The sequence below is a fragment of the Leptonychotes weddellii genome, chromosome 6 (assembly GCF_054177405.1).
Source record: "Leptonychotes weddellii isolate Sample4059 chromosome 6, ASM5417740v2, whole genome shotgun sequence".
Taxonomy (NCBI): domain Eukaryota; kingdom Metazoa; phylum Chordata; class Mammalia; order Carnivora; family Phocidae; genus Leptonychotes; species Leptonychotes weddellii.
In genome coordinates, this window is record NC_138374.1 from 86277510 (window position 1) to 86290208 (window position 12699).

At 45.3% G+C, this 12699-nt stretch overlaps 1 protein-coding gene across 4 annotated transcripts in view; it reads left to right on the forward strand.

Annotated features, from left to right (window-relative positions):
* The first annotated feature begins 3584 nt into the window (after positions 1-3584).
* MPZL1 (myelin protein zero like 1) overlaps positions 3585-12699 on the forward strand; it is a 48490-nt gene continuing 39375 nt past the window's right edge. For 2 of the 4 annotated variants that reach the window (XM_081824535.1, XM_081824534.1), the window contains exon 1: positions 3588-3802. In XM_081824535.1, coding sequence (XP_081680661.1) covers positions 3700-3802 — 103 coding nt within the window. In that variant the 5' untranslated portion in view covers positions 3588-3699. Of the gene's footprint in view, positions 3803-12699 lie in introns of all 4 variants that reach the window. The other 2 variants (XM_081824537.1, XM_081824536.1) reach the window with 2 other exon arrangements.

Genomic DNA, 12699 nt, shown 5'->3' on the forward strand with positions numbered 1-12699 from the left:
AGAAGATAACATGCGAGCAAAAGCTGGAAGAGGAACAAGGTGTGAGTCATGCGCATATCTGGAAGAACCAACTGGGTAGAGGGGGCGGCCAGTGCAAACACTGGGAGACATGGGTGTACCTGAAATGTTCCAGAAACAGCAACGAGGACAGTGCAGCTAAGTGTGAGGTTAACAGGAGACGAGCATTACTCTGCACCAGGCTCTGTCTTAGGCCCTGGGGAAAAAAGTCCCTTGTGTCCCTCGAGGGGACCATTTTATACGGGAGACAGACAAGTAAGTGGATAATAGCAAGCAAGTGCTGATATGATAATAGTAACCTGTATCGAGAACTTACCACCTAATACATTACTCTCAACTGTGTTCGAAAAGACCTTGAGACGTGAGTCCCATTTTAGGTTTTAAAATCATTAGAAATCTGAATGAGTACAGAGCTGTACCGGGTGACAGTGATCAAGTCTACACAGGGCAGTGCAGGGAGATATTAGAGACTGCAGGAAACCTTTTTAGAGGAATTCACCCTCAAGTTATGTTCTGAAAGATGGGAAGATAAACTGTTGACCGTCAGGGGGCAGAGGGAGGCCTAAGGCCCGAGGAAGCCATGGGAACGCAGCCCTGCAGGCTCGAGAGCGCCTGCGCTGGAACTGAAGGCAGGTTTGGGTTGCATGGCTGGAGTGTGGGGAGAAGGGCCCCAGGCAGGCGCTCACAAAAGCAGTCTGCAGGGATGTGATGCCAGTCAAAGGGTTTGGACGTCATGCTAAGGGCAATAAGGAGCCAATGAAAGGCTCTAAAAAAGGAGTAAATGGGAAATTCATTCTGTCCACTCTCTGGTGGTTGTGGAAGTTGTGGAAATATCCATGGAAAGTCCAGCCCCCTGCAAAACACCTCAGAGTCCAGGTGTTCTTGTTCTCTCTGGACGGGTCTTCCTCCCTGCAGGGGTGCGCACAGGCTTCGGGGCAGAGGAGAAGATCCCAAGGGAAGCAGGGAGAGAAGCTGGCCGGGGATTTGAAGCTAAGGAAGAAAGGGGGGCTGGTGTACTCAGTCTGGGAGTGGCCACATCTGCTGTCACCCAGGAGTCCTAGGGAGGCCTGACAGCAACTAGTGCTCAGATAGACCAAGCCCTCTGACCCTTCCAAGGGAAGTCATTTTTCCTTTACATCCCATATTTGAAGGGAAGGACGTTCTATTGACTTGAGACTGATGGACCAATGTTTCTTGTGGAACACCTTGCTGCCACAGCGGCTCAAGTTCCAAGAAGCCCTTCTGCAGTTCCCCTGACGTCTGTCAGCATCTTAAGCTACGTCCAAGGCCCACCTTGTTAGCCGTCCTCGAAGACCAGGTTCTCTTCCTTGGCTTTCGTTTCGGTCGACTGGTAGCATTATTCTCCACTCAGGCTAGAAACTGGAGGTCATATCTGTCTTTCTGGATTCTTTTTACTCTCTTTTTAAAATATTTTATTTATTTATTTGAGAGAGAAAGAGAGCATGCACACACCTGAGTATGAGGCGGGGGGGTGGGGGGGAGAGGGAGAAGCAGACTCCCTGTAGAGCTCCATCCCAGGACCCTGGGATCATGACCTGAGCCCAAGACAGACACTTAACCAAGTGAGCCACCCAGGCACCCTGGATTCTTTTCTCACTCACCTTGTCTGCTGTGGTCAACCTTTTAAAACACAGACCTGAATTTGTCATTCCCCTTTTACCTCTCCCTAGTGGCCACAGGATGGACAACCCAAGGTTCTTCAAAAGACCACCAGCATTCTCCTTCCCTAACTCCTCTGAAGTTCCAAACCACAGAAGATTTACCCACTATTTCTTGCACCTGGTACTGCTTTCCTGTTTCTGAGTTTGCTTTCCTATACCTTCTCAGTGAACCTTTATTCATCCTCTAAAGTCCGCCTGGGTGGCTCAGTTATCAAGCATGTCCTTTTGGCTCAGAGTCCTGGGATCGAGCCCCGCATTGAGCTTTCTGCTCGGTGGGAAGCCTGCTTCTCCCTCTCCCACTCCCCCTGCTTGTGTTCCCTCTCTCGCTGTCTCTCTCTCTGTCAAATAAATAAATAGAATCTTTTAAAAAAAATAAAGTCCACCTCAAGTGCTACATCCTTTCTGCATCTTTCCCCCACACCTCTTGGCCAGTGGTTCCCAGAAGAGGAAGGTGTGTGTGTTGAGGTATATCACAGTCAGAGATGCCTGTAACATTACATGTGTCCTTGAGAAACAATGTGTCTGTTGGCCTTGGGTTTCTCCTCTTCAAGCATTTAAAAAAATTTGGTACCTGTAATGTCTACGCTGGAGGCCTATGTGCTTCTTGAGAGTAAAGTCTAGGTGTTCTACATCTACAGCACATAGTAGTTACTCACTTAACGCATTTGTATTCAATCCAACCTATGACATTCCAGACACACTTCATAAGGATCTTGCAGAGAAAAATAGGGCAAAATGGTTGTCATGCTTTTTTAGTTTTCTCTCACTACTGCTAATTATTATGAGTTTCCTTACAAGGCTAGTAGGCTAAAACAGCAAAAATATCAGTTTGTCTAAATTGACTTTAGACAAAAACCCTTAAATGAGAGGTTACATTTGGGTTTTCTCACCATACTCTTCCCCTCCTCTTGTGCTAATGGTCCACATTTTGTTCCTTCCTTCACTCTACTGGCCGCCCACCTAGATTCTTCCTTTTCTTCATTCACTCTCATCTTGTCATGCTCCTGTCCCTCCTTCTGGTGTGCCCTTTGTAGGGTATTCTCATAAGGACCCTTCCAAACACTTTTCAGCATTTATTGGGCAACCGGTGAGCAGCAGACACTGTTCTGGGCCAAGGGAACCAAGTTGAGCAGTCAACCAAGGCACTTCAGGCTCAGGAACTTCCCCATTCCAATTTTTATTGACAAATCAAGGGACATTTTGTCTGCAAAAGGAAAACAAACTAAAAGCACATTCATTTGTGTTCCAGGTAGCAGGAAAGAGTTCCCGGTTTCCAGCCTTTCTTAAGCCTAAAGAAGGCCTCCTAAGAGGAGATTCGGGCAAGATGGAGACTCTTTTTTAACCTAGCTGATTTCTCAAATTGTAACACATAAATTACCCAGTCGAGGCGAAGGACAGGCCTTGCAAAGGGCAAGGCGGGAGATGTGTTCCAAGCGGCCGACTGAATCATCCCATCGTCCCCTCTTTTTTTTCCCTTTGTAAATGGAGTGCTTTTTCCTGTAGGTGAGGCCCAGAAAAACCTAGAAGGGCTGACCCCGAGGCGAGCACAGACCCGGCAAGGACCCGCGGCCAGGAGAGACTGTGAAGAGATCTGCGGGACTGGACCTCCGAGAGACAGAGGAGACGGCGGCAGGCGGTCGGCAGGCGGGACACACACGGACACCCAGGCGGGCGGAGGGCCGGGCGGCGGGAGCCCAGCACCTCCGAAGACCCCGGCCTCCAACGCTGGGAGAAGAAGCCTGGGTGGGACCGGGGGGGCGGGCCCTCCGGACGAGAGGGGTTGATGGACGGTCGGTGTCCTCCAATGGCGTCCTCCCGAGGACGCGGGGCTGGCCAATGAGCGGACCACCGGGGCCGGCGCGGGGCGGGGGTTGCGGCTGGGGCCGGGAGCGGGGAGCGCGGCGTGGAGGTGCCAGCGGGAGCGGGCGGCGACAAGGCCGGAGTTCCTGCGGCGAGCCGAGTGGAGCGCAGTGGGGACGGGGGCCCGGGGCGCGGCGGCATGGGAAGGACGATGGCAGCGCCCGCGGGAGCCGCGGCAGTGCCAGTAGCCCCAGCCCGCAGGCGCTGGCTGTGGTCGGTGCTGGCGGCGGCGCTCGGGCTGTGTGAGTGATGCCGGAGCCGGGGCGGTGGGGGCCGGGGCGGCGGGGGCCGGGGTGGCGGGCGCCGAGGTGGGGAGGGGGCGCGGCCTGCGCGCTCCGGAGCCGCGGGAGCCGCGCGGGTGGGGAGCGCTGAGCCTTCCTTCTTCCCGGTCCCTGCGTGTGCGGGAGGAGGGGCGAGCTCCCCACCTTGCTCTCTTCTGGGGGGGCCGCGGGGGCCGAGGACCGGCGGGCGGCTGCTTCGCGCTGGCGCGGGGTCGCCCGCCTTCCCCGCGTGTGACCCGGGGTCGCCCCGGCACTCCCGCCTGGGATTCCCGTTCGGGGAACCGGGGGTTCTGGCGTTCTCCACCTTTAGGAGGTGGCGGAAGGTTGCAGGCTTTTCTTTGTTGGTTTATTTCCTTGTTTTAGACGAATGTCTTGTTTTACCTTGTGAGTTCCATTTCGAATGCCCTCCAGTCCATTTTTTAAGCCTCCGTGATAGAGGAGCCCTGGAGTCTCCTGGGTCTCTTCTCCAGTCTGCCGAGCACCCACCGCGGGGACATTTACATTACTTCTGGGTTAGGAGGCAAAGACTGGGAATACCACTGAAATGACCAGGCTTAAAGGAATTTGGTCAAATCCGTAATAACGCCAGGCAGAGTCACCACAGTTTGACAAGACGCAGGACATTAAAAAGCTCATTTTCCCTTTTCTCTTCTTCTTTTTTTTAATGACCTTTTTTTCTTGCCAAATTTCATGGGTCAACTTAAGGTAAACCTCAGGCTCGATTTATTGCATTGGATGAGTTGTTTTATGGACATCTGAAGTAGTGTTGGTCATAGGACTTTTTTGTGTTGTTGTTCAAAGCAAAGGACTTGTTGCTGCCTCAGAACGTGGTTAAGTAATGGTTCTAAAGAAGGCCAACTCCTAAGAAACCACGTCGACTTTTTCGTTTCTTTTGTTTCACAAAATGTCAGTTGCATCACAGTGTCTGAATACAAGTTTACTCAGTAATTTCTTTCGTGGAAAAGTCCTTCATGTGATCTTTGGAACCAGGAAAGCTATCATTTAACCAATGATTCCAAGGGTGGTAACGTATAAAGGTAAAAGTCTCCTCGTCCTCTGGAGGTTGACAGGTTCTGTGTAAATGTCTCCTTTGAGGAAAAAAAGATTAAAAGTGTGGGGGGCGGGTTTTGTTGGCGATGGTGACAATATTTGTGTTTTAAGTAAACAGGTAGGAAATAGCCTAAAAATGAGTTTGATCAGAAATCTTGTGTGCTTCAGACAGAATAATTACACAGGAGAGGTCAGACATTGCCACTGAGGACAAAGCGGGGAGGGCGATCTTAATTAGACTCAAGGTACTAAAAGCAGAACTGAAAAACTAAGTATTAATGGATATTAATATGAAAAGATCATCAGAATAATAGCTGCATACACCTTGGATGTGCCCAGCTCTTCAGTAAGGAAAGATGAATGTTGGTATGTGAAAATCAGCCACTAACATTACTGCTTAATTTTGGAAAACCATCAAATGTTTCTCCTTGCCAAGTCGTCTTTTCCTGGTCATGGATGGTGTCCATGGATAGCAGTCCAGTTTTATAGAAAACCTTCCTGAATTTGATCCAGATACAGTTATTCAGCAAACATTTATTAAGCACCTTGTAAGAATTAAGCACCAAAAATACCCTAAGAAGGACAGTCCCTGCCCTCCCATAATTTACAGGGAGAAGCACAGTGCAATAAGTAATATGAGAAGTTCTCTTTGACAGTGGGGTGCCCTGAGAGCACTAAGGAGGGCCGTCATCTTAGACTGGAGTCCAGGCCACTGGAGGAATAGATGCGTTGGTAGGTTGGTGTGGGAGGTAGGAGTGTATGGTGGGAGAGAGATGGGGGGCACTTGAGGCAGGAGAGCCAGGCAGAGGCATTAACTCACAAAGGACCTCATTTGCCATTTGTAAGGCTTGATTTTTATCCTGTGGGAAGCTGGTGAAGGATTTCTTTCTCTCTGGAGACGTGAAGAATGGGTTGGAGCAATGTGAGATTGAAGAAACCAGAGGGCTATTGTAATAATCCAGAGGAAGATGAAGAGCTGAATTAAAGCAGTGAGATATGAAGAGAGGACACACTTGTGAGCTAGTTAGAAAGTAAATTTGATAGGGTTTGCAAATTGATTTGCTGTGGACTTGAAAGAGGAGTGAAAGATGATCCTAAGGTTTGGGGTTTGGGAAGCTGGGCCCATTTTTGGCAGGTGGGGCTTTGCACAGATGAATGTGGGGTTGAGGGAACAGTGATGATGAAATTACTTTTGGGTATGTTGAGTTTCTGATGCAGCTGAGACATCCTAATAGAAGTGGGCAGAGGATAGTTGGATAGATGGTTCTGGAGATGAGAAAGTTCTGGTTGGAGATACAGATTTGGAAGGCATCACGTAGATAGTAGTTAAAGTTATGGATTGCTTGGATGAGGTCACCAACAGAGAGTGTGTTGAAGGAAATAGCAGAGGGCCAGGGACAGAGCCCTCGGGTATATGGAACCTGAGACGGATGTCTGATGAGTAAGTGAAGAACTGGAAGAATGAGGTGTCTTAGAAACCAAGAGGGAATGAAGTTTTAAGTAAGAGGGAGTGGTTAACAGTGTCAGAAGAGGAGATTAAATATGATAAGGATTCATCGGATTTGGCGATTGTCATGTCTTTGGTCCGCCATCAGGAGGAATGAGCACACAGTATATGAAGAATAAATCTCAGTAATTTGCACCACCCACTTCAGTAAATGGTACCACCATTCATCTAATTGCTCAACCCAGGTCTAGGATCCACCCTCGATTCCTCCCTGTCCTTCATCAAGCCCCACATCCAACCTCATCTGCCATCTACAAAATGTGTTTGGAATTCACCAGGTTTCTGTCAGCAGTCCACTCTTAGCATTTTAGTCAAAATCACTAAACTGGTGTCCCCGTTCCTCCATCCTGCCTCTTTTTAATCCATTCTTCACCCAAATGCAAGAATGATTTTTATAAAAATGTATTCAGATCATCTTGCTTTCTTCTTTAAAAGTCTTAATGGCTTCCCCTTATACTCTGAATGACGTAGCGACTTCTCCCCATGGCCTGCAGTGCTCTGTGTGATCTAGTTTCTGCCTCTCTGACCTCAGCTTGTGCCATATGCACCCTTGCTCACTATATTCAAGCCACACTGCCATCTTTTGCTCTTTGACATTCATTCCCACCTCAGGTCCTTTGCACTTGCTGTTCCTGCTGCCTCTTCCTGCCCTTTCCCCAGATCTGCCCAGAGTTGTCTCCTTTTCATCAGTGAGGGTATAGATGTCACTTTTTCAGAGGCCTTTATCCAACCACCCTATCCAGAGGAGTTCCCCGTTATCATTTCCTGGTCCTTTGTTTATTTCTTTGTTGTAATTTCTGACTACTTGGTTTTTCTTTTTTCCTCTCTGAGAATCCAGGACAGAGATAGTGTTTGTCTTGTTTATAGAAATATTCCTAGCACTGGGGCGCCTGGGTGGCTCAGGTTAAGCTTCTGCCTTCGGCTCAGGTCACTATCCCAGGGTCCTGGGATGGAGTCCCGCATCAGGCTCCCTGCTGAGCAGGGAGCCTGCTTCTCCCTCTCTCTGACAAATAAATAGATAAAATCTTAAAAAAAAAAAAAAAAACTTGGGGCGCCTGGGTGGCTCAGTCAGTTAAGCGTCTGCCTTCAGCTCAGGTCATGATCCCAGAGTCCTGGGATCGAGCCCCGCATCGGGCTCCCTGCTCGGCGGGAAGCCTGCTTCTCCCTCTCCCACTCCCCCTGCTTGTGTTCCCTCTCTCGCTGTGTCTCTCTCTGTCAAATAAATAAATAAAATCTTTAAAAAAAAAAACAAAAACAACTTATTAAAGAAATATTCCTAGTGCTTAGCACAGAGGATATGATAGACACTAATGTTTATTTAAGGGCAATAAGGCATAGGTATGTCTCGAGAACAGTTTGTTAGTAGTTTGTAATAAACAGGATTTAGCCTGGCATATGGTGGGTGCCCAATACATGTCCCTTGGAAAAAGGAATATTTTTTCCAAGTGTGATTTTATGTATTATCTGGTTATTTTCACTCTTTAAGTACCATTTCATATTTCTTTAGAAATGTATGCAGTGAATTAACATTCTTCCACTACTTTAAACACTGTCGTTTTGGAATTTCTGGTTATTATATATTTAAATTATTTTATCATGTTTGTTGTAGCCCTTAAGTGTTTTATCAGTAGGACTTTCATTTGATGCTTGTTGACAGAATTCAGACTTGAGATACTACCTCTTCAGTCAAAAGGCCACAAATTTCACTACTATTCCCTCAGCCTTTTACTTATTTACTAGTTAGGATAATAAAACAAAACTTAGTCCAGGGACGCCTGGGTGGCTCAGTTGTTAAGCATCTGCCTTCGGCTCAGGTCATGATCCCAGGGGAGCCGGCTTCTCCCTCTCCTGCTGTCCCTCTCCCCGCCCGTTCTCTCTCTCTCTCTCTCTCTCTCTAATAAATAAATAAAATCCAAAAAAAAAGAACAAAACTTAGTCCTTAAAAAAAAAATTCTACCACTTGTTTTTACCCTAACTCTAGGATAGTCACTAGGCTCAGAGACTGCCAAAAGAAGAAATAAAAACCAATCTTAAGTGAAAGAGAGATATATGTGAAAAGAACATGAAATGAAAATTTGTGTTTTTACAAAGCAAAGGCACTAAATGAACACCTACTGGGTGCGTGGTGCTATTTTTAGTTACTGGGGATACAGCAGGGAGACTGGATCCTACACAGGGTGCCCATACTGAAAATGAATAATAAAGGACAGATTAAATTCCTGACAGTCACCACTTTTAAGAAAATAATTCACCTATTAAAGAAAATATGATTCACCTGTTACGAAAATTTGCAGAATTAAAAAAACTATAGAACACTTATTTGTATTACAAAGTAGATCTTTTTTAAACGTACAAAGGATACGTTGTGGGATTTCATTAATGGCTGATCTTTCCTACTGAGCTTTTAAAATGTGCTTTGATTGGGAAAAACTTGATATATGCAGTTTTTCAAAAATATTGTTGCATGCCCTCCATCTAGAAAATGCTGACCTACCTGTTAAATATTTCTCACATTCCTTTCTCTTCCCACTGAGGTTGATTTATGTGATTCTGTGGTCACATTTTTCCTGGATGATTAGAATCTTCTACAGGGCCCCAAGGGTGTTTTTTTTATTTAAGTTGTATCTTTTATCTGAGAATTTGAATTCTCTGTGTAAGACATGCATCTCACGTGTACCTAAACCTTGCAAAGATTTTAATCTTGTTCTCTACGAACACTGGCATCATTTGAAATGAGACAATAAAGGATTTGCTCTGACAGAATTTATTCTAGATTAGTTTGGTCTTTAGGCTCCATCAAAGGGAGTTTAATTATTAGAAAAACTAGAACTATCTCCTGAGGTCTCAAGTATCATGGCTCCAGGTCTTGGTCCCTACGGCTGATGAGGTATGAAGCTTTCATGTATCTTGAGTGATTTTCCCCTTTCTTCCTTTTCCACTCATTTTGCCAAGTGCTTGATATTAGCAATGCCCTAGAGTCCAGACCACAGTCCTTGGGATTTTGACTGCCATAAGAGGGCAGAGGACAGTTGGCTTTGGGACCATTCATAGTGCCTAAGTTGAGAAATTTAATTGTCTCTTGGGACCTTTATATCTTTGCCCTTAAACCTCTTTATTCAGTATCTTTTTTTTTTTAAAGATTTTATTTATTCCTTTATTTGACAGAGAGACAGCGAGAGCAGGAACACAAGCAGGGGGAGTGGGAGAGGGAGAAGCAAGCTCCCTGCCGAGCATGAAGCCCAACGCGGGGCTCGATCCCACCACCCTGGGATCATGACCTGAGCGAAGGCAGACGCCCAACGACTGAGCCACCCAGGCGCCCCTATTCAGTATCTTTCTGAATGCATGTGGCTGCTGTAATTTTTAGTCACTTAAAAATTTCCATTGGTCCCATTAAGTCTTTATCAAGAAAAGAAGGATGCTTTCATTAATAAATCCTCCTTCGGTAACTTTATTTATTTATCTTATCTTTCAAACTCAGACTCTTTAGAAATTGTGAACTTTGTAATACCTCTGATTGACTGTCTGGGCACATAGTTGGAATACACTTGGCCCTTGAACAACACTGGGGTTAGGAGTGCTGACCCCCACACAGTCGAAAATTCAAGTATAGCTTTTGACTCCTGAAAACTGCTAAGAGGTTACTGTTGACTGGAAGCCTTACCAAGAACATAAACAATAGATTAACACATATTTTGTATGTCATATGTATTATATACAGTATTCTTATAATAAAGTAAGCTAGAGAAAAGAAAATGTTAAGAAAATCATAAGGAAAATACATTTACAGTACTGTATTAAAAAAAAAATCCATGTGTAAGTGGACCTATGCAGTTCAAACTGGTACTGTTCAAGACTCCACTCTAGTTGTCTAGCAACTGTGATACTCTGTACCCAGTTATTAGGTTTAGCTAATTGAATTTAGAAATGTACTATGTCTTTGTTGAGCTTGAGTTATTTATTATTGTAGTAATTGCTGCATAGATTGAAATCCATGACTTGAGCTTTGTTAGTATCATGCTGTAACCAACTGAACAAACTTTGATGAATTTGCAATGAACATTGTTTATACTAGGACCCTGATATTCTACTGTGGAATCTGGAAAATTTATTATGTGCAAAACATTAAAAAAATGCTTTTATCAAAATTAAGAAATGTATTCTTTTCTCTTCAAACATTAAGGAACATAGTGTGGAGTTATGTCACTTTAACATAATCTTGTGCTTTTTCCAGATAGCACCTAAAAAAGGTGCTATATTGTAGACTAAGCTTCAGTGAGAACTTTATATGACCCTGTACCAGACGGTGTCTTATAGTTACTCACTCTCCAGTCATATCCAGGTTATATTTGCTATATATCCTTCTTCAAAGGGTGTTGCTCAGAAACACCAGTAAAGGACTCCGTTTCCTAAGAGAAAAATGTATTAAAATGCAAATATTTGAGATCTCCTAAATGGCTAAGAATGGCAGAGAGAGTGAGTGAGTAGTTAGGGAGAAATTTTGAATTAATTCGTTGATATTATATCTATCTATATAGATACAGATGCAGATCCTATGTGTGTCTTCTGTCAAGTATAGTTCCTGTTTCTTAGCCCTTAGAAATTTGGCTGAACAACTGGTTTCATGGTACTTTTTTGCTCTGCCCTCATTGACTAAGTGCTTACTATATGCTAAGCCTCTACTGAGCAACTTGCATGCATTATCTCATTGACAATTCTGTGTGATAATTACTCTTCTGAATTTTATAGATGAGGAAACTAAGAATCCGGTAGGTTGTGTCACTTGTCCAAGGTCCCAGAAAGCTAATATATGATAGAGTTGGGACTCAAAGCATATATTTGCAGCCTCTCTGCTATATTATAGAATTTCTCCTTCAAAGTCTAACCATTTTTTTAGGAGGCTTTTGGCATATCTGAAATGTTTACAGAGTGTCTTTACTCTGTCCCAGGGTATCCAGTTTCCTTCTCTTCGTGGTAATGTTTGTACAAGAATCGTGATGGCTGGATTACTGCTGACTCTGCTTGGAGGGACAGAGCTGCCATGTGGAAAGCATCCTTACTAACAGCAGAATCTGAGCCACCCAGTGCTCAGACTACTCCGCAGGGATTTGTAATGGTGTGGGTTTTGTAGGTTCTTCTCACTCTTATACTGATTCTTCTGGCTAGGACACAGCGTGGATCCATTTAACGAAGTGTCTGACACCACGTCAGAAAGGTCCCTTGCTCAGAAAGGTCCCTTGCCCCTCATCAGGAGGCACTACGTATGGACCAAGCCACTGAGCCTTACCTTCCTGCTTGGGTTGAGTTCTTCCCTGGAGGCTGTGCAAATCCGTCTACAGTTAAGACTTCTGGCAGGCTTGCCCCGCAAGATGTGCAAACAGGCTCTGGGTCTTCGCACCAGAGGCGCTGACTGGCGCCTTTGCCCGGCCCCTCCACCCCAGTGACAGAGGTTCCAATGTAGTTCTGCTGCCTTGCTGAAGAACCTCAGTGAGGCTTGCTGAATTTTACACACTAGAGAAATTAGAGAATGTATTTTTTTTTTAAAGATTTTTACTTACTTACCTGACAGAGAGAGAGAGAGCAGGAGCGCGCACAAGCAGGGGGAGCAACAGAGGGAGGGGGAGAAGCAGACTCCCCGCTGAGCAGGGAGCCCGATGCAGGACTAGATCCCAGGATCCCAGGATCACGACCTGAGCCGAAGGCAGACGCTTAACCGACTGAGCCACCCAGGAGCCCCTAGAGAATGTATTGATAGTAAGCAGAGGTGATTCCGACTATAATCAGGCTCCAGTATGTGGAGTTAAGAACAGAACATGCCGAGGGGCAGTTTCTCGTTCTCATTTCAGATTGTAGGTGCACAATCTCTTATCAGCAATTTCAAACCCCCAGATCTCTGAAAATGGAAACTTTTTCCCTACGTTTGATACAAACTCTTGTGGCTGCAAGATTTGACCTGTACTAATGAGAGACTATTTTTAGCCTTGATCCCTCTTGGTATGACTAATCATGTGTTTCACTACAGAAATACTAATGCGTTTTATTATGGGATGCTGCCTTGGACCCTGCTGAGGCTAGTAGATGATATAGAGTGTACACATTAAGTTCATTTTTTTAAATCTGAAAAATTCTACGTCTGAAACACATCTGGCCCCAGGGGTTTTCTGTTAGAGCTTGTGGGCCTGTGCAGTATTGCATCTCTGACATTTTCTTCTACTCTTGTAAATACTAAGAACTACAAAACACATTTTTAGTTCTTTAAATGTTTTGGTACATCAGGGTGATGGTTGCCACTGAAATGCCT